The sequence below is a fragment of the Entelurus aequoreus genome, linkage group LG16, assembly GCF_033978785.1.
Source record: "Entelurus aequoreus isolate RoL-2023_Sb linkage group LG16, RoL_Eaeq_v1.1, whole genome shotgun sequence".
In the NCBI taxonomy this organism is placed as follows: domain Eukaryota; kingdom Metazoa; phylum Chordata; class Actinopteri; order Syngnathiformes; family Syngnathidae; genus Entelurus; species Entelurus aequoreus.
In genome coordinates, this window is record NC_084746.1 from 47,067,150 (window position 1) to 47,094,500 (window position 27,351).

The following is a 27,351-nucleotide window of genomic DNA, read 5'->3' on the forward strand; positions in this document are numbered from 1 at the left end:
AGCACACAAAGGTGGTCTTTCCTTCCATTTTAGTCAAGTCATCTACAAAATGTAAACATGGTAGGTAGGAGCTAGCGGTACACAACATCTAAGCACACGATAGCACACAAGCTAGACACACGTAATACTGTTTTAACAATATTGCAGTCCAAAACAGCACATTTGTCAATACAAGCAAGTATCAAATAATTACAGTTGCATATTACTTACACATACAAAGTCTCCAATTCAGAAACGTATTAGAAAGTATCCAGTAACAAATGTGTCCGCATTCTTCAACTTCAGGAATTGTTGTGGCCACCAGGTTTTTGCCCAAAAAAACAATTACCAGTCCACTTCAACTTAAAGGCCTACTGAAATGATTTTTTTAAATTTAAACGGGGATAGCAGATCCATTCTATGTGTCATACTTGACCATTTCGCGATATTGCCATATTTTTGCTGAAAGGATTTAGTAGAGAACATCGACGATAAAGTTCGCAACTTTTGGTCGCTGATAAAAAAAGCCTTGCCTGTACCGGAAGTAGCGTGACGTCGCAGATGGAAGAGCTCCTCACATTTCCCCATTCTTTACACCAGCAGCGAGAGCGATTCGGACCGAGAAAGCGACGATTACCCCATTAATTTGAGCGAGGATGAACGATTCGTGGATGAGGAACGTGAGAGTGAAGGACTAGAGTGCAGTGCAGGACGTATCTTTTTTCGCTCTGACCGTAACTTAGGTACAAGGGATCATTGGATTCCACACTTTCTCCTTTTTCTATTGTGGATCACGGATTTGTATTTTAAACCACCTCGGATACTATATCCTCTTGAAAATGAGAGTCGAGAACGCGAAATGGACATTCACAGTGACTTTTATCTCCACGATAATACATCGGCGAAGCACATTAGCTACGGAGCTAACGTGATAGCATCGGGCTTAACTGCAGATAGAAACAAAAGAAATAAACCCCTGACTGGACAGATAGACATAAAATCAACAATACTATTAAACCATGGACCTGTAACTACACGGTTAATGCTTTCCAGCCTGGATAAGCTTAACAATGCTGTTGCTAACGACGCCATTGAAGCTAACTTAGCTACGGGACCTCACAGAGCTATGCTAAAAACATTAGCTATCCACCTACGCCAGCCAGCCCTCATCCGCTCATCAACACCCGTGCTCACCTGCGTTCCAGCGATCGACGGAGCGACGAAGGACTTCACCCGATCATCGATGCGGTCGGCGGCTAGCGTCGGATAGCGCGTCTGCTATCCAAGTCAAAGTCCTCCTGGTTGTGTTGCTGCAGCCGGCCGCTAATACACCGATCCCACCTACAGCTTTCTTCTTTGCAGTCTTCATTGTTCATTAAACAAATTGCAAAAGATTCACCAACACAGATGTCCAGAATACTGTGGAATATTGCGATGAAAACAGAGCTTTTATTATACCTACCATTGTTCTCTGTTTGACTCATTTCACTTAATCAAACCTTTTCTAATATTCCACGCTATACACAATGATGATTGATGTTGAATGATTGATTGATGATGGATTCCTGTTGATATTGTAATGGATCAATATCCCTACCGGTCAATTATTAAAGCTCCAATATTGGTAACGTACTGAAAATGGGAAAGTCGTATCGGGACACCCTGTCTTCATATTCATTATCCATTGGCACATGGAGGCAAAAAAGTTTGGGTACCCCTGAGCTATAACACATTTTATACGAGGTCAACTTTTAAAACACATGCAAATCCATTCGAAAAAGTAGCGCCATCTTCTGTTTGTGTTGTTATTTTGATAGTTTGTGCGCAGCTGCTCCTCTCGCCGATGGAGGTGGATCACTCCCCTCTGCGGAATACTAACGAGGGCCTTTTGTCGCACATCTCCCCGTTTTCGCTTACACACACACACAGCATAGAAAATCCGTTTGCCTACAGTCACACACAAATTCACGTGTAATTGCCGGCCCACTCGCGCACACACACATTTACAGAGTGATGGGCACAGAGTCGTTTTTGTCAATGTCGTCTTTTGTTTCTTTCATCTGGGAGCCAAACAAAGCATTCCTGTGTGGACGGAGGAGAGAGAGAGAAGGAGGGAGAGGAAAAGAGGAGAAGTAGAAAGCCAGAGGGAGGGAGGTGAGGAAAACACTCAGCGCTCCTTTTGTCTGGCCAAAGAAAAAGTTTAGATTCAGTCGGCGGACCGGGCTCACTGAGGAAGCGCCGTGCAGCAGGTTGTGGTGTTGCCATGGAGATGGAATACATCCTGCTGGAGAGGTCGGTCCAAAATATGGCTGACACCTTTTTTTTTCTGGGAGATGTGTGTTTTTGTGTGTGTGTGTGTGTGTGTGTGTGTGTGTGTGTCAGGAGAAGATGGGGATGAGAGGCAAGTTGGCAACAGTGGACTTTTCAATGGTGTCATTGTGAGTCTGAGGCTTTTGAGGGTCTCGCATCCTTTCATCATCACAAAAAGGTGATGTAATTAAAACCGATTGGTTATGTCATCCGCCGTCAGACATGCAGAGACCCTGACGGGCCTCAAGTGGACTCGGTACCTCGAAGGTCGAACCCAATCGGTTTGGATTCGGAAGCAATTGGACATAATCCGTTCCTGGGTCTAACTGTACACTGTAAAAAAAAATAAAATCCTATTTTTATGGTTAATTTACTCTAAATTTCTACTGTAATTTTTCTATTTAAAAAAAAAAAAAGTTTATAAAACTGTAGAATTGAAGACATTATCTGTAAATAAACAATCCGCCTGTTATTTTAAGTAATATGCCAGTAATGACAAACTATGTACACCACCGTTCAAAAGTTTGGGGTCACATTGAAATGTCCTTATTTTTGAAGGAAAAGCACTGTACTTTTCAATGAAGATAACTTTAAACTAGTCTTAACTTTAAAGAAATACACTCTATACATTGCTAATGTGGTAAATGACTATTCTAGCTGCAAATGTCTGCTTTTTGGTGCAATATCTACATAGGCCCATTTCCAGCAACTATCACTCCAGTGTTCTAATGGTACAATGTGTTTGCTCATTGGCTCAGAAGGCTAATTGATGATTCGAAAACCCTTGTGCAATCATGTTCACACATCTGAAAACAGTTTAGCTCGTTACCGAAGCTACAAAACTGACCTTCCTTTGAGCGGATTGAGTTTCTGGAGCATCACATTTGTGGGGTCAATTAAACGTTTAAAAAGGCCAGAAAAAGAGAACTTTCATCTGAAACTCGACAGTCTATTCTTGTTCTTAGAAATGAAGGCTATTCCACAAAATTGTTTGGGTGACCCCAAACTTTTGAACGGTAGTGTATATTTCAATTTTTTTTTACAGAAAAATACCAAATTAATTATACATAGCATTTTCTGTTTTCTTAAATTACTTTCAAATTCATGTAAAATTACGATATCTTTCCGCAAAACGTTTCATGAAAATTTCCTGTAAATATAATGTTTTTGATCATTATTTGGTTTACAATGTTTTACTTTAATTTTATGGTTTTCGTTTGGCAGCCGTAGCTGCCAGTAGATGACCGTTTTTTTTACATAATTTTTTTTTTTTACAGTGTAACTCTCATAAAACCTTTACTATTTGTTTTAAGCAACAAAGTCTCAACTGTCATACAAGTGTAAAAAAAAAAAAAAAAGGCTGGGTTAAGGTTTATGTTCTTAGTGTCACGACGGGGTTCATTCTCCTGGGAGGCAGACGGACCACTTCGGACAAAGCGTGCAGGTAAAAACATGATTTAATTCTCAAAAAATCAAAGGAGTACAAAATACGGAAAACAAGCCGAAGGCACTACGTGCTGATCGTACTGATTAGTGCTCGGGAAGCAGGTGAGCGGGCGGACACTAATCAGAGACAGGTGAACACATTGAGCAACCATGGCAACCAAAACAAACTCAGAGGTGCCAAAACAGGAACTAAAGGAGTCCAAAACTAACAGAAAATACAAAACATGATCCGGACCACAGATCATGACACTTAGTGCTTTAAAAATAAGTCCAAATACCTCACAGAACTTCCTCAATCAATCAATCAATCAATCAACCGATCAATCAATCAATTATGTTATTGTTATTGTCATAATTACATCAGTTACACATGTCAATTATATTTTTTTGGCGCATAGTCCAGCCGCATAGAAAAGCGCAAAGATATGCAGGGGCTATCTTTCGTTATTGACATGTTTGGGCAGGTGCTTTAAACCCAATTGTAAAGTCAAAAACAAACTTTAAAAGTATTGGGGCCTGATCTACTGAAGGTTTGCACGTACTAAAACAGGTGCAATCTTGCTAGCACACGCAAGGCTGATCTACTAAACTTGTGCACAGAGGATTACTTAAGTGAGTAGATTACACTGCAAAAACTGAAATCCAAGTAAGATGAAATATCTCAAATAAGGGTGATATTTGCTTATTTTCTGTCTGATAAGATAATTTTTCTCACTAAGCAGATTTTATGTTAGAGTGTTTTACTTGTTTTAAGGGTTTTGGTCCGAAATGATCTCAGTAAGATATCACAGCTTGTTGCTGAGATTCGATGACCTATATTGAGTAAAACATGCTTGAAACTAGAATATCAACTGTTGCAAAGCTGTGTCATCAACACTCACAAGTATAAAACTACTTTTTCAAAGTAATCATTTCTTACTTCAAGCATGAAAAAAAAAATCATGATGCCGAGCGCATATCATTATGTCAAGATAATGGCACTAGCATTTACTTATTTAAGAATATTTTTCAACATATTGAGCAAAAAGGTCCAATTTTTTTTTTCTACCAAAAAAAGTGCACTTGTTATTAGTGAGAATATACTTATTTTAAGGTATTTTTGGGTTCATTGAGGTTAGCTAGTTTTATTTGTTTTGGAAAGTCTTGACAAGCCAAATTTTCTTGTTCTATTGGCAGATAATTTTGCTTAGTTCAAGTAAAATACCCCAAATGTTTGTATTTTGTTTTCTTGTTTTTGAACACTGACTTTTTGCAGTGTAAGGAGCGCAATCCGTTTAGCGTGTCCGTCTTCATGATGGTGCAGAATATATGCTGATCACAAGAACGCCCACAATACGCTATTTTGCATCTTTATTTAGCACGTCTGAAAAGTACATGCAAACTGACAGTTACACGCATGGCTTTGAGAAAAGAGGTGCTGCAAAGACAGAGAATCCTGCGTTCTACGTGTGTGTCAGCATATTTGGACTGTCAGAAATAAAAACATACTAAACATATTGTCTATTCAGCAATATCTTTTTATAATTTTAAAGCCACTGGATGATTTGAGAGGCTAATTAAAACCAGCATATTTTTTGGACTAATTAGCGCACCGGTGTAAAAGCCTACATTTTTCATGTATTTTCCGCACCGGACTATAAGCCATGTTGTGACATGAGTTATTAACACAGAAATATTCTGTATATATCTTAAGTGTTCGCAAACAGTGCATGTAACACGGCAGTAAAACGGCTAATCCAACAAAACATCGTCACCCACTAGCTGTGGAAGTTAGTTCTCTCATCAGCTAAACAGACTAAATTGTTCCACGGTGATGACGTCTTGGTGAATTTAACTAAAACAATACCAAAAAAAATGCTGTTGTAAGTTAATAATACTAACACAGACACCCGTAAACATGTTAGCATATTAGCTAATGCCAACGACGCATCATTACATGACGATAGCGCGTACTAATGTCCATGAAAACACTCCTGCAGACATCACAAATGGGACGGGTTAGAAAGTATGAACAATTTTAGTTATACTGTAAAACTTACAAAAGATGCTTGGAGTGATAATAATGAAGAATCCATACGAGTAAAAACGTCAGTGTTCAAAAACAAGAAAAAACAAAACAAAAATTAGGGGTATTTTATTTGAACTAAGCAAAATTATCTGCCAATAGAACAAGAAAATTCAGCTTGTCAAGACTTTCCAAAACAAGTAAAATTAGCTAACCTCAATGAACCCAAAAATACCTTAAAATAAGTATACTCTCACTAATAACAAGTGCACTTTTCTTGGTAGAAAAAAAAAGACACCTTTTTGCTCAATATGTTGAAAAATATTCTTAAATGAAGTAAATGCTAGTGCCATTATCTTGACATAATGATATGCGCTCGGCATCATGATTTTATTTTTTCATGCTTGAAGTAAGAAATGATTACTTTAAAAAAGTAGTTTTATACTTGTGAGTGTTGATGACACAGCTTTGCAACAGTTGATATTCTAGTTTCAAGCATGTTTTACTCAATATAGGTCATCAAATCTCAGCAACAAGCTGTAATATCTTACTGAGATCATTTAGGACCAAAACCCTTAAAACAAGTAAAACACTCTAACATAAAACCTGCTTAGTGAGAAGAATCATCTTATCAGACAGAAAATAAAGAAATATCACCCTTATTTGAGATATTTCATCTTACTTAGATTTCAGTTTTTGCAGTGAAGAAAACAGAACGGCACTCTATTTCCAGTTGAAAGCACCAAATGGAGCACCTGCAGTGTGCAAACTCGTCCAAAAGATGGCGCCATACCACAAACAATAAAACACCTTCTCGGTGTGTTTAATTGTGTTTTTAAAAAATACTATTTGTATTATGGCCTGGCCGCTAGCGAAGAAAACCTTTACACAAGCGCCTAATGCAGGGGTTGGCAACCCAAAATATTGAAAGGGCCATATTGGACCAAAAATACAAAAACAAATCCGTCTGTAGCCGCAAAAAATTAAAAGTCATATTACACACAGATAGTATGTCATGAGATATAAATTGAATTAAGAGGATATTAAATGACCTCAAATATAGCTACAAATGAGGCATAATGATGTAATATGTACATATAGCTAGCCTAAATTGCATGTTAGCATCGATTAGCTTGCAGTCATGCAGTGACCAAATATGTCTGATTAGCACTCCACACAAGTCAAAAACATCAACAAAACTCACCTTTTGTGCATTCATGCACAACGTTAAAAGTTTGGTGGACAAAATGAGACAGAAAAAGAAGTGGCATAAAACACGCCCTAGAAAGTCGGAGAAAGTTATACATGTAAACAAACTTCGGTGAGTTCAAGGACCGCCAAAATTAGTAGGACAAAACGGCGCTCGCCAAATACTCGAATTAGTGAAGCATGTTTAGTATAAACTGTGTGCTTTATAACAATTAGGGAGGTTTGTGTCATGTTTGTCCTCCTACACAAACCATGATAAAACAAAAATATATTTTTTTCGCCTCATCTTTTTCCATTTTTCATACATTTTTGAATAAGCTCCAGAGAGCCACTAGGGCGGCGCTAAAGAGCCGCATGCGACTCTAAAGCCGCGGGTTGCCGACCCCCGGCCTAATGTAAACATGTTTTTCCATTCACATATCTACACTCCTAATGCAAACATTTGTTTATTGATATTTATTTTACACATAGCAGCATCTCTAAACACCTTCACATAATCACCTAATGTACACATGTTTGTCCATTCACATATCTACAATCATAATGACAACATCTGGAACTGTGATGTCCATTTATTGAAGTATCTACATCAGTGTTTTTCAACCACTGTGCCGTGGCACACAAGTGTGCCGTGAGATACAGTCTGGTGTGCCGTGGGAGATTATCTAATTTCACCTATTTGGGTTAAAAATATTTTTTGCAAACTAGAAATTATAGTCTGCAAATGATGTGTTGTTGTTGAGTGTCGGTGTTGTCTAGAGCTCGGCAGAGTAACCGTGTAATACTCTTCCATATCAGTAGGTGGCAGCAGGTAGCTAATTGCTTTGTAGATGTCGGAAACAGCGGGAGGCAGTGTGCAGGTAAAAAGGTGTCTAATGCTTAAACCAAAAATAAACAAAAGGTGAGTGCCCCTAAGAAAAGGCATTGAAGCTTAGGGAAGGCTATGCAGAATGAAACTAAAACTGAACTGGCTACAAAGTAAACAAAAACAGAATGCTGGACGACAGCAAAGACTTACTGTGGAGCAAAGACGGCGTCCACAAAGTACATCCGAACATGACATGACAATCAACAATGTCCCCACAAAGAAGGATAAAAACAACCGAAATATTCTTGATTGCTAAAACAATGCAGGAAATATCGCTTAAAGGAAGACATGAAACTGCTACAGGAAAATACCAAAAAAGAGAAAATAGGAGCGCAAGACAAGAAGTAAAACACTACACAAACAGCAAAAAACTCAAAATAAGTCACGACGTGATGTGACAGGTCGTGACTTACACCTACTTTGAGACAAGAGCTATAGTGATGCATTCTTAGTTATGGTTTAAAGCAGTGGTGTGCGGTGAGGTTAATGTCTGGTGAGGCACTGCATCATCACAGTCAGATTTACAAACATATGAACCCTAAATAGTATCTTATTCACCATGTGATTGGCAGCAGTTAACGGGTTATGTTTAAAAGCTCATACCAGCATTCTTTACACAACTGTAGCACACAAAAAAGCACATTTAATAAAAAAACATTATTATGGTCTTACCTTTCTTGCTGGACATCCACACAGCCAGCCTTTGCGTGTGTACCACGCCATTTGAAAAGAACGGGTCTTCTGTCCCGAAGTCAAAAGCAAACCTTTTAGCTCCGGCGTTGGTCTACCTTTAATTATTACCTCCTGCTTAGATTGAAAGTCCAGTTTAGAAAACTGTTTTATTTTACAAATGTAATCCTCCATGTTTTTAATAAAAGTCCAGGCGAGAGGAAATAAACAATCGCTGCACTAATTGACTTGCAAACTTTTTTTTTTCTTTTTTTTTTTTTTCTTCTGCGGCCAAGGAATGATCTCTGGGATCACTACCGCCCTCTACCACCAGGAGGCCGGATTACTGCGAGCCTCAACCAGTACGTGTTTTGCAGCAGTTTTATGAATGCTCAGCACAAGAAATACGTTACACACATACAGTTTTTGACAAAATACACTGTACATTATATACCTCAGCTAACTAAACTATGCCATAGTTTAGTTAGCTGATATAATTCATATAGCAATACAGTCTCACTGCACAGCAGCTCAGCAGTTAGCCGAGTCATTGTGGACAATCCATGTTGAGGCACAAATCAGTGACGTGCCTCAACTGGCTGCTGATCACCGCACCGTCTCTTCTCAGTATTTGAACGGCAAATGTGAAAATAAAAATAAAAATAATCTAAAACTGGTGAAGTTAAATGGAAAATAACTTTAGTATAATCACTGGATACATATAACAATTTGATTAATTTTTTTTTCTTTTTACATTTTTTTTCTTTGCATGATGGCAGGTGAGGCCCCGCCTCCCCTGCCTCTAGTGACTGCACGCCACTGATAAAAATAAAAATAATCTAAAACTGGTGAAGTTAAATGGAAAACAACTTTAGTATAATCACTGGATACATATAACAATTTAATTAATTTTTTTTTCTTTTTACATTTTTTTTCTTTCCATGATGGCAGGTGAGGCCCCGCCTCCCCTGCCTCTAGTGACTGCACGCCACTGATAAAAATAAAAATAATCTAAAACTGGTGAAGTTAAATGGAAAATGACTTTAGTATAATCACTGGATACATATAACAATTTGATTAATTTTTTTTTCTTTTTACATTTTTTTTCTTTCCATGATGGCAGGTGAGGCCCCGCCTCCCCTGCCTCTAGTGACTGCACGCCACTGATAAAAATAAAAATAATCTAAATCTGGTGAAGTTAAATGGAAAATAACTTTAGTATAATCACTGGATACATATAACAATTTAATTAATTTTTTTTTCTTTTTACATTTTTTTTCTTTCCATGATGGCAGGTGAGGCCCCGCCTCCCCTGCCTCTAGTGACTGCACGCCACTGATAAAAATAAAAATAATCTAAAACTGGTGAAGTTAAATGGAAAATAACTTTAGTATAATCACTGGATACATATAACAATTTAATTAATTTTTTTTTCTTTTTTAATTTTTTTTCTTTCCATGATGGCAGGTGAGGCCCCGCTTCCCCTGCCTCTAGTGACTGCACGCCACTGGTTTAAAGTCATATCCAACAATTGCAACAACGACTTTTTACTGTCAACTGAGTTTCGTTTTTGTGCCTCTGGATTTTTTCAACGCAAAAAATGTGCCTCGGCTCTAAAAACAGGTTGAAAAACACTGATCTACATGATAACATCCGTCTAGCTATTTTACCTAAACACAAACTGTAAATATCTGTATTTATGAGACAGCACCAACACGTCAAGGCCATTTCACCGAATCAGTGCCATTTGCTTGTTATACATCTTTCAAAATAAAACGTACATTTCTGTCTTTTTTTTAACTATACTTAATACAAATGTTAAACTCCCGTACTCAAAATATGTCATGTTCCATCTCAGGCAATTTGATTTCATCTTTCTACTAGGTTACTAAGCCAAAGAAGACTCATTGAGTAACAGGACTGAAATAACAGGAATTAGTTTTTAGCATATAATTGGTGAATACATTAAATATAGCTGTGTATTCATGCTAATAGCATGTTGACACTGAGAACATGACAGTTCAACAAAAATATGTGTGTTAAAATAAAAACATAGCATCACAAAATACATAGTTAAAATACGATGGAAATAAACTTAAAAATACCTTTCTTTTGAATGATGCAACTTCCTGTACGTTATTTGACTTATGGAATGTTCCACATCTTCAGATGGTGTAATGTGTGGGGGTAACATGACTGAGGGGAAAACCCCAGAGACAACAATAAATTGTGATTTTCCCCTTTTTTTTGTTTTAAAGAAAATAAACCTACAATTGGTATGAAGCGTAACAAAAATATGTACAATGTACAACCTTTCCGTAGGATTTGAATTGTTGTATTCAATATCCAATTTTAGGAAGCTGGGACAGGCAACATAGTGTTCAACGTATTTCAAATTAATCTTTCTGATGGTATTTATTAAATATGCTTTATTATGAAAATGTACAGTAATTTCATAATGCAATTTTCTGGGGACGCAAATGACAACGATTTGGTAGAAGGGACACATAGTAGAGTCTAAACCAGGGGTGTCAAACTCATTTTAGCTCAGGGGCCGCATGGAGGAAAATCTGTGCACACATGGGCTTGACTATTAAAATCATGGCATTAAAAGTAAAAAATAAAGACAACTTCAGATTTTTATTTTTTATTTTTGTCTTACTTTGACCAAAAATAGAACAAACACCTTCTGAAAATATTACAATAAAATATAGGAAAAAAAATACCGGTAAACTTTAGATCCATGAAGGAAAGAAGAAAGTGAATAAATGTTTATAACTGAATAAATTTACATATGCATTAATTTTTTATTTTTTTTAATGAATTAAGTAACGTTTATGACAACCTTTTTCCATAACACAATATAGATCCATCCATCCATTTTCTACCGCTTGTCCCTTACGGGGTCGTTGGGGGGTACTGGAGCCTATCTGAGCTGCATTCGGGCGGAAGGCGCAGTACACCCTGGACAAGTCGCCACCTCATCACAGGGCCAACACGAATAGACAGACAACATTCACACACTAGGGCCGATTTAGTGTTGCCAATCTAGGGAGGAAACCAGAGTGAACCCACACAGTCATGGGGAGAACATGCAAACTCCACACAGAAAGACCCAGAGCCCAGGATCAAACCTTTGTATTGTGAGGCACACATACTAACCCTTGTTCCACCGTGCTGCACCACTTTTGCATCTCATTGCACATAATTGTAGTGCGTAATGCAGCTGAGATAGGCTCCAGCACCCCTCCCCCACGACCCCGAAAGGGACAAGCGGTAGAAAATGGATGGGTAGGAATATAGAATGTGAGATATAACAGGATAATGCATACATTTATCATTTGTTTTCAAAACGGTTACAAAAAAGCGGGACCCCATTTTTATGACTCGCTTTTGAACATTCCTACCTACATTAATGGCGCCTTCACAGATGTGTAAGTTACCCATGTCTTGGGCACTAATACACCCCCATACCATCACAGATGCTGGCTTTTCAACTTTGCACCTATAACAATCCGGATGGTTCTTTTCCTCTTTGGTCCGGAGCACACGATGTCCACAGTTTCCAAAAACAATTTGAAATGTGGACTCGTCAGACCACAGAACACTTTTCCACTTTGTATCAGTCCATCTTAGATGAGCTCAGCCCCAGCGAAGCCAACGGCGTTGCTGGGTGTTGTTGATAAACGGTTTTCGCCTTGCATAGGAGAGTTTTAACTTGCACTTACAGATGTAGCGACCAACTGTAGTTACTGACAGTGGGTTTCTGAAGTGTTCCTGAGCCCATGTGATGATATCCTTTACACACTAATGTGGCTTGTTGATGCAGTACAGCCTGAGGGATGGAAGGTCACGGGCTTAGCTGCTTACGTGCAGTGATTTCTCCAGATTCTCTGAACCCTTTGATGATATTACGGAGCGTAGATGGTGAAATCCCTAAATTCCTTGCAATAGCTGGTTGCGAAAGGTTTTTTCTTAAACTGTTCAACAATTTGCTCAGGCATTTGTTGACAAAGTGGTGACCCTCTCCCTATCCTTGTTTGTGAATGACTGAGCATTTCATGGAATCTACTTGTATACCCAATCATGGCACCCACCTGTTCCCAATTTGCCTGTTCACCTGTGGGATGTTCCAAATAAGTGTTTGATGAGCATTCCTCAACTTTATCAGTATTTATTGCCACCTTTCCCAACTTCTTTGGCATGTGTTGCTGGCATCAAATTCTAAAGTTAATGATTATTTGCAAAAAAAAAAAAATGTTTATGAGTTTGAACATCAAATATGTTGTCTTTGTAGCATATTCAACTGAATATGGGTTGAAAATGATTTGCAAATCATTGTATTCCGTTTATATTTACATCTAACACATTTTCCCAACTCATATGGAAATGGGGTTTGTAATACTAATCAAATATCATCCCGGTGGCCATAGATCATTCCGCGGGCCTTGACTTTGACACCCCTGGCCTAAACTGAGACGGATGAGCTGAGGACTAAGGGGATCTCATGTATGAATACCCTTTCTGTTTACAACTTACTTAAAGACCAATGACTGGGACAGAGATGGACAGTTGCCCAGGCGGAAGTATCATTGCAGAGCGAGACAACATTTGGCACTTTTCCTATCAAACTCTTGCAGTCATCTCTAGTTTCCTACCAGAAAGTCACTCTTTGTCCAAAAAGGGCCTCGCCGCTAAGACACGAAGACAGAAAAGCCTCTAAAGACAACTTTCAGCGTTTTCCTTTCAGCCCACAAGTAATTCTGTGTCGGGTCGGCTTTTTTTCATGCATCTTCACTCCACTAACGCTTGTCTTTCTGTCCCCTCTCCCCCGACTGTCCTCTTTTGTCCGCCATCTCCTCCCCGCCGGGACCGGTGATTTGTCGGATGTAAGTGAGCGTGTCTAATGTGTGGAAGTACAGTAAGCGTTTGTCTATCTGCGGCTGCGCCCCAGTTTCTCCATTCTGGGGTCCAAGGGGGGGGGCATGCTCGCCAACATAATGTAAAAATGTTAGGGGACGAAGTAATTAACTTGTGTCAAACCTGCTTGATCAAGTTCACTAAAGTGGTAATTATGTGTCCAACCAATCAACACTGGTCACACTGCAAAAACTGAAATCTAAGTAAAATTAAATATCTCAAATAAGGGTGATTTTTGCTTATTTTCTGTCTGATAAGATAATTCTTCTCACTAAGCAGATTTTAGAGTGTTTTACTTGTTTTAAGGGTTTTGGTCCTAAATTATCTCAGCTTGTTACTGAGATTTTATGACCTACACTACCGTTCAAAAGTTTGGGGTCACCCAAACAATTTTGTGGAATAGCCTTCATTTCTAAGAACAAGAATAGACTGTCGAGTTTCAGATGAAAGTTCTCTTTTTCTGGCCATTTTGAGCGTTTAATGGACCCCACAAATGTGATGCTCCAGAAACTCAATCTGCTCAAAGGAAGGTCAGTTTTGTAGCTTCTGTAACGAGCTAAAGTGTTTTCAGATGTGTGAACATGATTGCACAAGGGTTGTCTAATCATCAATTAGCCTTCTGAGCCAATGAGCAAACACATCGTACCATTGGAACACTGGAGTGATAGTTGCTGGAAATGGGCCTCTATACACCTATGTAGATATTGCACCAAAAAGCAGACATTTGCAGCTAGAATAGTCATTTACCACATTAGCAATGTATAGAGTGTATTTCTTTAAAGTTAAGACTAGTTTAAAGTTACCTTCATTGAAAAGTACAGTGCTTTTCCTTCAAAAATAAGGACATTTCAATGTGACCCCAAACTTTTGAATGGTAGTGTATATTGAGTAAAACATGCTTGAAACTAGAATATCAACTGTTGCAAAGCTGTGTCATCAACACTCACAAGTATAAAACTACTTTTTTAAAGTAATAATTTCTTATTTCAAGCATGAAAAAAAAAAATCATGACTTTGACACAATTGTGTGTCATAATTAAAACAGATGACAGCCAAATGGACTTTGCTGTTTTATTTTCAATGAAACAATAGAAAAAACATATTTAAACATTTAACATGTGACATTTCAAACAATTTTGAACAGAAATAGTTCATGCACATTCAGGTAAATTCTTCAAAATTACAATAGAGAAAAATTTGGTTGGGGGCCGGGCTGTAAATATATATATATATATATATATATATATATATATATATATATATATATATATATATATATATATATATATATATATATATATATATATATATATATATATATATCCATCCATCAATCCATTTTCTACCGCTTGTATATACAGTATATATTGACTGAAAGAGCACGCACTTGGTGCGATGATGTCATGTTATCGATGGAAAAATGCATTTTTAGACAATATGATTTGCCTGAGCGGCTAGGAGACCCCGAGAGTAACAAGCGGTTGCCTTGTTGCCTTTCCATTAAGAACAATAAATTAGTTTTTAGTATAAGTTTGCTGGTTTCAAGAAATGTAATGCTGAGCGCATATCATTATGTCAAGATAATGGCACTAGCACAGGGGTGGGCAATTAATTTTTACCGGGGGCCGCATGAGCAACCCGAGCACCGCTGGAGGGCCACATCGACAATATTTCAATTAAATTTTGCTCAATATTATTTTTGATATATACCGTAAGATACATAATAATTATAATAATAATAATTAATAATAATAGTAATACTTCAACATAGTGTGTGTAACAGCATTCCATGACTAATATAAATAAATTAACATTAATAATAAATGACAGTAAAATAAGCACACGTATGACTGAGGAGTCATAGTGTAACTTTGTATGGTGTTTGAGTTGTCCGACTTTTTGTTGGCCATAAACGCACCAGTGGTTTAGTGCTATGCTTGTTGGTGACAGATGACAAGTTGGTTTTGGCCTGGTTTGTACGGCAGAAAATGACTAGTTTTTCGAGATAGAATTGTTTTACTTATGTTTTTGGTGTGGTTATGTCCGAATATAAACAGTTTTGCTCAATAAAGTGATCGATATAATTCCTGGCCTCGAAGCATCTGGATAGACGTTACAATAATTGAACGGTGTTCAATTGAACGGTGTTGACGAACACCGTTAGGGCCGCTTGTTGTCACTGTCACTCAAAGTTGCATTGCAAAATTACATAGAATAAATATGTTTATTTTGTTTAGAATTCAGATGAGATTTGATTTGGTGCGGGGCATATATTTGCTGCGCGCAGCAGACGCTTGAGCAGTGCGCAATTGCGCAGGCACGCACCTTAGAGGGAACGTTGCTTGGCAGTCCATGTCTTGTTGGAAACACGCCATTCTTCATCAACTTTTCTCTTTTTAGCGTCTCGGGTGTAAACCGTGCATCACTTGTCGCTGCATGTGCACCTTCACTCGCAGGTTACACACGGACACACGCCCATAAATAATACTTTTCAAAATAAAAGCAGCACAGTTGTATTGCGCGCACGACATAGATGTTTTTTCAACTTTATTTTGTAATTAATGATTGCAGCTGTTCACATTCACTCACAATCACGCACACGCGTACGTCCACACGGAAGTAATACAAATAACGATTTTCAAAACAAAAGCAGCACTGTTGTATTGCACACTCGACATAGATACTTTTTAAAATTTATTTTGTAATTTATAATTGGCCTCACGCGGGCCGGACAGGGACGCACAAAGGGCCGGATGCGGCCCGCGGGCCGCAGAATGCCCAGGTCTGCACTAGCATTTACTTCATTTAAGAATATTTTTCAACATATTGAGCAAAAAGGTCTCATATTAGTTTTTTTTACCAAGAAAAGTGCACTTGTTATTAGTGAGGATATACTTATTTTAAGGTATTTTTGGGTTAATTGAAGTTAGCTAATTTTACTTGTTTTGGAAAGTCTTGACAAGCCGAATTTTCTTGTTCTATTGGCAGATAATTTTGCTTAGTTCAAATAAAATACCCCTCATTTTTGTATTTTTTTTCTTGTTTTTGAACACTGACTTTTTGCAGTGTATTTTCTATTTCCTGACTTTTTGCAGTGCACCCGATGAGGCGTTCCAACAGTTTATTTTAATACCTTGTCGATTCTCAACACTTTGACAAAGCAAACTCAAATGGAGAAACTAATTCTAAACGAGCAGCTCCGCGCTTTTCTAACACAAACTAACACGTTTGAGTTTTATTCAACTTTAACGCCCCGAACCGACCGTATAGCTTCAATTGACGTTTCCCCCCCGCTGGTCTGCAGATGACGTCCGCCACACCCCCTTCCTCCCGTAGCCCCTCCCCCCAGAAAGTGTGCCACTCCCAGACCCAGACGGACGTTTTGAAACCCCTGCTGGGCGGCGGCCTCTCTGGCGCGGGCGGGACGCTGAGGAAGAGGAGGCGGGTCATGTCCAAAGATGGGCGGAGCAACGTGCGCATCGAGCACGTCAGCGGGCAGAGCTCGCTGTACATGCGTGACCTGTGGACCACATTCCTGGACATGCAGTGGCGCTACAAGTTCTTCCTGTTCACCGCCACCTTTGCGGGGACATGGTTCTTCTTTGGGGTGCTGTGGTACCTGCTGGCGCTGGCGCACGGCGATCTGCTGGGTGAGGATGGGTGTGGCCGGGAGACGTGTGTGGGGACAAGCGTGTTTCTAACTTGCTCTCGACCGGTCTTTCAGAGTTTGACCCTCCGTCCAACCACACGCCCTGTGTGCTGCAGATGCAGACCCTGACGGGCGCCTTTCTCTTCTCGCTGGAGTCCCAGACCACCATCGGTTACGGCTTCCGCTGCATCACAGAGGAATGCCCGGTGGCCATCGTCCTCCTCATCATCCAGCTGGTCCTCACCATGCTGATGGAGATCTTCATAACTGGAACCTTCCTGGCTAAGGTAACACCAGCGGTGAAAATACTGAAGCGATCAGGCATTGAACTACTTTACCCCTTGTCTGAAAGTACAGTGGTCCTGAGTAGTCCCGGGTTCAATCCCGGGCTTGGGATCTTTCTGTGTGGAGTTTGCATGTTCTCCCCGTGACTGGTGGGTTCCCTCCGGGTCCCTCCACCAAAAACATCAACACCTGGGGATAGGTTGATTGGCAACACTAAATTGGCCCTAGTGTGTGAATCTGAGTGTGAATGTTGTCTGTCTATCTGTGTTGGCCCTGCGATGAGGTGGCGACTTGTCCAGGGTGTACCCCGCCTTCCGCCCGATTGTAGCTGAGATAGGCTCCAGCAACCCCCCGCGACCCCAAAAGGGACAAGCGGTAGAAAATGGATGGATGGATGGATGAAAGTACAGTGGTAAAGTGGTTGGCACAGTGCTTCCGGGCTTTTCAAAGTTCTACCTGGGCTTGATTGGTGTCTCTTAAAGTACCACTCGTAGTCACACACACACTAGGTGTGGTGAAATTACCCTTTGCATTTGACCCATCCCCTTGTTCCATCCCCTGGGAGCGGTGGCCGCGCTCGGGAATCATTTTGGTGATTTAACCCCCCAATTCCAACCCTTGATGCTGAGTGCCAAGCAGGGAGGTATCAATCAATCAATCAATCAATCAATGTTTATTTATATAGCCCTAAATCACAAGTGTCTCAAAGGGCTGCACAAGCCACAACGACATCCTCGGTACAGAGCCCACATACGGGCAAGGAAAAACTCACCCCAGTGGGACGTCGATGTGAATGACTATGAGAAACCTTGGAGAGGACCGCATATGTGGGTAACCCCCCCCCTCTAGGGGAGACCGAAAGAAATGGATGTCGAGTGGGTCTGACATAATATTGTGAAAGTCCAGTCCACAGTGGATCCAACACATCAACGAGAGTCCAGTCCATAGTGGGGCCAGCAGGAAACCATCCCGAGCGGAGACGGGTCAGCAGCGCAGAGATGTCCCCAACCAATGCACAGGCTAGCGGTCCACCCGGGATGTGGTGGTAATGGGTCTCATTTGTATAGTCTTTGGTATGACTCTGCAGACAACACACGATTGAATTGAAAAATGTTTTGTGTACGTGTGTCAGTCCTGTGATTGACAGGTTTACACTGTGTATGCAACAAATAATGACGAGGGTCTTTAGAGCAGAGGTGGGGGTAACAATCTAAAATGTCCGATATAAGTGCTCCGATACAAGGGGTCCTGCAGCAAGTGTACTTGTGCAAAAACCGGACAGCCAGTTAACATCTAAATATCCTCCAATAAGCACACAATGTGGATCTTTATTTGTATTTTAGTCATTTACAAAAAGTAAACATGTTAGGCTATAGACTCCAAGGAACTCATCAACGAGTATGACCATCCTCATGGTAGGGGTGTATCCCTTTATGGAGGATGCCTGTGCTTGACTTTGTTTAACGTGGGGAGACTGGTGCACAGATAGTCACCACGCGATCCTTGACAGAATCGGGTCAGGGTCCAGATGCATGGAGTCCAAGCCGACTGGGGACCCTTTTCTGCTGCAGCCTTCTTCCGCCATCGCAGCCGTTGTGGTAGTTCTTAAATCTACCGTCTTCCGCCTGCTCCGCCGTTGAGGTCTTCACTGTATCCCTGGCTAGGGGGCAGTCAAGTACTAGGCCTTTGCCAAGGGCCACCTGGGGTAACAGTGGTAAAGGGGTTAACCTCCTAGTGCCCCAAGACCCCATAGAGGAGCCTCCACTGCCGGATGCACTTTAGCGTCATGCCCAGGACACTCCAAGGACTCCAAGGAACTAGAAGCTACACAACAGCTTAGCACACAATAGCACTCAAGCTTGACATCTGTAATAAATGCCCGTAATTGAACAATCTCCCACCTGACCTCCGTAACTGCGACTCTCTGCCCACCTTCAAATCTAAACTCAAAACACACCTGTTCCGGTCTGCCTACTCCGTCTAACTCACCAAATACTCTTGCCCTATTTATATTCTATTCTATTAAATGTATTTTGAGTGTGAATGTTGTCTGTCTATCTGTGTTGGCCCTGCGATGAGGTGGCGACTTGTCCAGGGTGTACCACGCCTTCCGCCCGATTGCAGCTGAGAGAGGCTCCAGCACCCCCCGCCACCCCAAAAGGGTCAAGCGGTAGAAAATGGATGGATGGATTATATTATTAAAATTGCAGTCTAAAACAGCACATTTGTCCATATAAACAAGTATCTAATAATAATAGTTGCATATTACTTACACTTTTAGGTCTCCAAGGCAGAAGCCTTTTAGAAAGTGTCCAGTAATAATTGTGTCCGCCTCATTCAATATACTGAGTCATGAGGTTAACTTAATGATTTATTGTGGCCACCAGGTGCCGCCAAAAAACAATACATTTCATTTTAAAGACAGCATAAGTCCATTACAGATGGTTAATGATAAATAAGTTAGTGTTTTTTTTGCCTACCATTTGTCTTTGTTTGACTAATTTCGCTTGCTAAAACTTTTTCTAACATTCCACACTACACAATTATAAAAGTGTGTATGATTTGTGTTGATATCGTATCGGATCAATGTGTGACAAGCTGTCACTTCATTTCTGTTTGTGCTTCCTTGTTTTGTGTTTATTTACCATCAGGGCTCCTATTTTGGTTCTATTTCCTGCTTGTCCAGCTGAGTGCTGTTTTTCCCCTCACCTGCTTTTTATTGGTGGCCGGTTCACACCTGGTGCCAATCAGCAGGCTTCAATTTATGCCAGCCTCGCGCGCTCCTCAGTGCTCGAGGATTGTCTTTATGTTAGAACCTTACATGCACGACTGCTTCCTTCTCTGTTTTGAGTGAATTTAAATCATCTTACCTGATCCTCACTCTCCGGGTTCCTGCATCTTGGGGTCACAAACACTGCAGCTATGCGGGCTCCTGACACAATGTCTCTATCGGCCAATACGCAGAGCTCCAATATTGGTATAGCATCGGAAGTGAAAAAGGGACCTAGCTACAACACAAAACTAAACTGTTTTGTTTAGCATATATAGAAATACACATATTTGCTTTAGCATCTTTATCATACAAAATGTATCAAAATGGGCCTCACATTTATCAGTTTTTCTGTGGCACTCGGTGCAAAAGGTTTGGATATACCTGACCTATTTCATTTGATGATTTTTCTGCATATTTTCTAAATACGAGCTCTTTAATGTTTAATACTAATTTTATGTCAGATGTACTTGTGTGTAGAGGTGGGGTGTAGCCCAAGTATCAAACATATACCACAATCACTGTTATTCGGAAACGTATTTTCCTCTATATCCTGAAATTCAAGTCAAACAAATATATTTATGAGGTATATGTCATGATCCGTGGTCAGGATCATGTTTTTGTTATGTTCTGCTAGTTTTGGACTCCCTTAGTTCCTGTTTTTGTGCACCCTTGTTTGTTACCATGGTTGCTTATTGTTTTAACTGCCTCTGGTGTTCGGGACGCTCACCTGTCTCTAATCAGATGCATTATTTAAGCCTGCCTTTGCCAGTCAGTCGGCTTGGCGTCATTGTTCACTTCATGCCTGGTCCACGTAAGTCTTGTTTGTTCATGCCACAGCTAGTAAGTTTCGTAGTTCATGATTACAATACTAAGTTGTGGTTCTTTAGCTTCTCGTGCGAACGGCACGCTTTCCTTTTGCTTGTTTCCTGTTTTTGGTTTAAGCTGTGAATTATGACAATAAATCATACTCCTACCTTCACGCTTTGTCCGGAGTTGTCCGTTCTGCATCCCGGGAGAACGACTGATTGATTAAAATGTAGGGTTGATAAGCACTGTCAATAATACTCATGGATGCATGAATGTTCCCTGTTTGCATGCTGACTGTCATTGAGATGAATGTTATTCATTGCTGGTCCATCAGGTTGCTCGGCCGAAAAAGCGAGGCGAGACCGTAAAGTTCAGCCAGCACGCTGTGGTGTCGACACAGGAGGGTCGACCCTGCCTGATGATCAGGGTGGCCAACATGCGCAAAAGTCTTCTACTGGGCTGCCAGGTGAGTAGTGTGAAAGGACGATATTGATTTTAACAATATCAACAAAAAAAAACATTTTGTTTGTGTTTGCACTTCAATCGTCAATCAAAGTTAATTTATACAGCCCTTAATCACAAGTGTCTCAAAGGGCTGCACAAGCCATAACGTCATCCTCGACTCAGATCCCACATCAGGGCAAGAAAAAACTCAACCCAATGGGAACAACGAGAAACCTTGGAGGGGACCGCAGATGTGGGGACCACCCGCCCCTGGGTGACCGGTGCAATGGACGTCGAATGGATCTAGTTAATAATGTGAGAGTCCAGTCCATAGTGGGGCCAGCAGGGGATCTTGAATGGAGACAAGTCAGCAGTGCAGAGACGTCCCCAACTGATGCACAGTTGCACGGGTCCCGACTTTGAACAGCTAGCGCGTCATCTGTGGTCACCTAATAAACTCTCCACACAGGAGAGGGGGGCAGAGCAGAAAAGAGACAGCAGATCAATTGGTCTAAAAGGGGGGTCTATTTAAAGGCTAGAGTATACAAATTACTTTTAAGATGGGACCTAAATTCTTCTACTGAGGTAGCATCTCTAACTGTTACCGGTAGGGCATTCCATAGTACTGGAGCCCAAATAGAAAACACTCTAAAGCCCTCATACTTTTTGGGGGCTCTGGGAATGACTAATAAGCCGGAGTTCTTAGAACGAAGATTTCTGACCTGGGACATATGCTACAATACAATCAGCAAGATAGGATGGACCTAGACCGTTTAGTATTTTATACGTAAGTAGTAAAACCTTAAAGTCGCATCTTCAGTGCACAGGAAGCCAGTGCAGGTGAGCCAGTATAGGCGTAATATGATCAAACTTCATACCCCGCCTCCTCCCTCAGGTCACGGGTAAGCTGCTCCAGACGTCTCTGACCAAGGAGGGTGAAACGGTCCGTCTGGACCAGAGGAACGTTGCCTTCCAAGTGGACACGTCCAGCGACAGCCCCTTCCTCATCCTGCCACTCACCTTCTCCCACATCATTGATGACGGCAGTCCTCTGAAAGCTTGGGCGGCCAAGGGTAGGTTGAGGTACACCCGTAGCCAAAGTATTAGGTATCCATAAATTAGGCACACGTGGGACCAAAATGTTAGCCGCCTCGATACCCAAAATAATAGGTACACCCAAAATATTAGGGTCATGCGAAACCAAAGTAGTCAGTACGCCTGAAATATTATGTACACCTGTAGTCACAATATTAACCACACTCACGCAAGATGTTAGGTAAGATCAAAATACAGTATGAGGCCCAAGTAAGGACCAAATATTTGGCACATTTGTGCCTAAAGTATTAGGTACATGCAATATATTAGGTACTCCTCCGGCCATATTATTAGGCACATCAAAAATATTGGTTAGACACAAACTATTGAGTAGTCCCAAAAGATTAGGTACATGTTGGCCCAAAGTATGAAGTACCAAAGTATTAGGTGCAGCCGATCCCAAATTATAGGGTAATCCCAAAATATTGCCTAATATCAAAATATTAGATAGTGTAGACCTGATTCCAGACTATTTGGTAGTCATAAAATACAGTATTAGGTACACGTGAGGCCATAATATGAAGTATATTTATGCCCAAAGTATTGGCTACACCCAATCCAAAATTGTTGGGTAATATCAAAATATTAGGTACACCTAATTCCAAATAAATAGGTAATCGCAAAATATTAGGTACACTCCACACCAAATTAATGGGTGATCCCAAAATATTAGGTACACCTTAGGCCAGGGGGTGGGCAAACTACGGCCGGCGGGCCACATCCGGCCCGTTGGTCCTTTTAACCCGTCCTGCCCAAATATTTAAAACAGAATTGAGCAAAGATCTGTTTTGACAATTGCCACAACAAAACTGACACTAGACTTCGGCGCACTGGCAAAAAAAGGTGATCAACAACGCTGCTGCCCCTAAAAGATAAAGTAAGTGTCAGTCCTTTAAATACCATTTGTATGTTTCTTTGATGTTCTTATATGCTATTGTTGAAAATAGATGCAAAATAGCCCATGTTTGAGAAGCCTACTCTTAGTTCCAACATATATGAAATGCCTTGTGAGTTCAAACCCCGGCCGAGTCATACCAAAGACTATAAAAATGGGACCCATTACCTCCCTGCTTGGCACTCAGCATCAAGGGTTGGAATTGGGGGTTAAATCACCAAAATGATTCCCGAGCGCGGCCACCGCTGCTGCTCACTGCTCCCCTCACCTCCCAGTGGGGGGAACAAGGGTAGGGGTCAAATGCAGAGGATAGTTACACCACACCTAGCGTGTGTGTGACTATCAGTGGTACTTTAATCATGTGTTTGCCCGGCCCGTCTGTAAAATTTCAAAAGCCAATGTGGCCCCTGAGACAAAAAGTTTGCCCACCCCTGCCTTAGGCATATTATTAGATACACCCAAAAAATTGTATGTACACCTTAGGCATAATAAACCCTCCATATATATTTGGTACAGCTAATCCCAAATTATTGGTTAATCCCAAAATATTAGGTACACCAGTACCCAAAGTATTAGGTACAGCCAATCTCAAATTATTGGGTAATCCCATAATATACCTGAGATATATTATTATTATTATTTTGGGTACACATGATGCCAAAACATTAGGCACAGGTGAACATCAGAAAAAGTAAGCACTCCCAAAATATTGGGGTACTCTTGCAACCAACACCAATCATGAGGTTTAAATTAGTTATCTTGAGTTAGCGCGATGAACAGACCCTTTTAAAAAATCAGTGGGAATGTTTCTACTTATTATTATATTGCGATATGTACAATGCTTCTTTTTACATTACATTAAACCAGGGGTGTCAAACGTACGGCCGGATAAAACCGGTTTGCGGGCCTGATCCGATGAGTTTGCTAAGTATAAAAATGAGCCCAAATTTTTGAATGGAAGAAACTGCTGTTCTAAATGTGTCCACTAGATGTCACAATAGCAATTCTTTGTATCTTTGTAGATGACGCTACATATGTAAAAAAACAAAAAAAACACATGATGTTAGTGCACCAGTCGAGGATAATGAGCAAACAACATAAATAACATCCTGTAATTTGATTGTGATATTATTTGTTTATCTTGATAGATTGAAAATGAACACCAATGAGTTGACTGGTAGATATTATGACATTATTTATTCAGAAAGTATAAATAATGACAAATAAAGATAGAACACTATTAACCGCAACATGTAAGTGTAAAAAAACCCCAACAACATTATGATTTGTAAATTTTCAGAATGTGCTTGTTCTATTTTTAAACAAAGAAAACAATCTGAAGTTGTCTTTATATTTAAGTTATCGTGCCGTGATTTTACCAGTTTTTCCATGTGGCCCCCGATCTAAAAGGAGTTTGACACCCCTGCATCAAACATTCTATGACTATTCAGAGAGCATTACTACGTTATTACATCTACGGTATATATATATATACAGTACTTAGCATTCTCTGTTCCAAGCGTGTTCTTCATTCTCATTCACGGCCACCAGGTGGCGGCTGGACGGACCCAGACTTGGCCGACTTTGAGTTGCTGGTGATCTTGAGCGCCACCGTGGAGCCCACCTCAGCCACATGCCAAGTCCGCACGTCCTACCTGCCCGACGAGATCCTCTGGGGCTACGAGTTCCCCCCCGTAGTCTCCCTCTCCCAGTCGGGCAAATACGTGGCGGACTTTGCTTTCTTCGACAAAGTGGCCAAGAGCAAAAGCGCACCGGTGTTTAAATCTTCCAGCCACGCCTACCAGAGCAACGGGGGCGGGACTGTTCCCGAGGTGTCCGACAAAGAGAAGATCCGTCTGGAGCAGAGCTACCGGGAGCGCGGGGAGGACCGCGAGCGGGTCAGGGACTCTAAGATTAGCGTGCGCATTAGCAACGTGTGAAAACGTGGCGTGGCACTTAAACATCCAATAGTACTTCAAAACAAAATGGTGGGAGGCGGTACATGAGAACGTACACAATGACCTCGGCCATGGTGATATATATTTTTAAAAATATTAAAAACACTACATTTACTGTCTTTTGTCCACACGCTAACTGTGCCTTTGCCAGAAATGACTTTCTTCATGGCTTCTGATTGGCCACCATGGCCTTAAGGTTTGGAAACTTTAGCGCCCCCTCTTGCTTTGGCATACACACGGCAGCTTGCTAAATGTGTATGAACACAAGAGTGTGGACCTGAACTGTAATGTTAAAAAAAAGAAGTTATTACACTAACAGAACATAACACCACCTAACCTCATAAAATGTTTTCATTTCAACGACATGCCACACAATCATGTATTTATCAAGTAAATGAAAGCATACTACTAAAACATATACAGATAAATGGATAACCTGCCGTGACACATTTGTATATGGAAATACTTATGATTAATATCACATCACCCTTGTCACGAAACCCACAAACCACTTCCATGTGACACTAACAGAAGTTTCCTGTCACAGTGGCGGAACCGTTATGCAAAATATCATATAGAGTCGTGATCAAAAGTTACACTTGTAAAGAACATAATGTCATGGCTGTCTTGAGTTTCCAATCATTTTTACAACTCTTATTTTTTTGTGATAGAGTGATTGGAGCACATACTTGTTGGTCACAAAAGACATTCTTGAAGTTTGGTTCTTTTATGAATTTATTGTGGGTCTACTGAAAACGTGACATCACGCGGGCAAAAGATAAGACCTTCTGGAGGAAAGTTCGGTGGTCAGATGAAACAAAAATTGGGCTGTTTGGCCACAATGCCCAGCAATATGTTTGGAGGAGAAAAGGTGAGGCCTTTAATCCCAGGAACAGCATGCCTACCGTCAAGCATGGTGGTGGTAGTATTATGCTCTGGGCCTGTTTTGCTGCCAATGGAGAGTAAATGGGAGAATGAAAAAGGAGGATTACCTCCAAATTCTCCAGGACAACCTAAAATCATCATCCTGGAGGTTGGGTCTTGGGTGCAGTTGGGTGTTCCAACAGGACAATGAAACCCAAACACACGTCGAAAGTAGTAAGGGAATGGCTAAATCAGGCTAGAATGAAGGTTTTAGAATGGCCTTCCCAAAGTCCTGACTTAAACGTGTGGACAATGCTGAAGAAACAAGTCCATGTCAGAAAACCAACACATTTAGCTGAACTGCACCAATTTTGTCAAGAGGAGTGGTCAAAAATTCAACCAGAAGCTTGTGGATGGCTACCAAAAAGCGCCTTATTGCAGTGAAACTTGCCAAGGGACATGTAAGCAAATATTAACATTGCTGTATGTATACTTTTGACCCAGCAGATTTGCTCACATTTTCAGTAGACCCATAATAAATTCATAAAAGAACCAAACTTCATGAATGTTTTTTGTGACCAACAAGTATGTGCTCCAATCACTCTATCACAAAAAAATAAAAATGATTGTAAACTCAAGACAGCCATGACATTATGTTCTTTACAAGTGTATGTCAACTTTTGACCACGACTGTATGTACACCAGACAAAACAAATGCATTTTTTCATAACTGATTGACAAATAAAACCTAAATTATAATACTGTATATCTAATAATTGATATTTTGCAAATGCAGGGGTACCTTCAGATAGTAGCCATTGCAAAAGGTAAGACGACAACCGAATAGTACAAAAAACACAAATTTACGACACACACACACACACACACACACACACACACACACACACACACACACACACACACACACACACACACACACACACACACACACACACACACACACACACACACACACACACACACACACACACACACACACACACACACACACACACACACACACACAATAACACAGAAGACGGATCTCAATTACAGTGTTCTTTCAGAAAACAATGTGAAGTACATATAAATGAAGAATGAAATGTATAAATGAAAATTGAACATCATGTTTGCCTTTATTGAAGACTTGCTGGCAAAGATGGTGATGAGCAGAA

General features: G+C 40.5%; 1 protein-coding gene across 3 annotated transcripts in view; it reads left to right on the plus strand.

Annotated features, from left to right (window-relative positions):
• The window catches only part of LOC133631101 (ATP-sensitive inward rectifier potassium channel 10-like), a 29,134-nt gene extending 1,920 nt beyond the window's left edge, over window positions 1-27,214 (plus strand). Inside the window, exons 1-6 of one of the 3 annotated variants that reach the window (XM_062023144.1) lie at window positions 2,146-2,271; window positions 16,711-17,056; window positions 17,131-17,342; window positions 21,255-21,386; window positions 22,260-22,437; window positions 24,906-27,214. In XM_062023144.1, coding sequence (XP_061879128.1) covers window positions 16,711-17,056; window positions 17,131-17,342; window positions 21,255-21,386; window positions 22,260-22,437; window positions 24,906-25,294 — 1,257 coding nt within the window. In that variant the 5' untranslated portion in view covers window positions 2,146-2,271 and the 3' untranslated portion in view covers window positions 25,295-27,214. Of the gene's footprint in view, window positions 1-2,145; window positions 2,272-16,710; window positions 17,057-17,130; window positions 17,343-21,254; window positions 21,387-22,259; window positions 22,438-24,905 lie in introns of those variants that run through there. The other 2 variants (XM_062023145.1, XM_062023143.1) reach the window with 2 other exon arrangements.
• The last annotated feature ends 137 nt before the right edge of the window (window positions 27,215-27,351 follow it).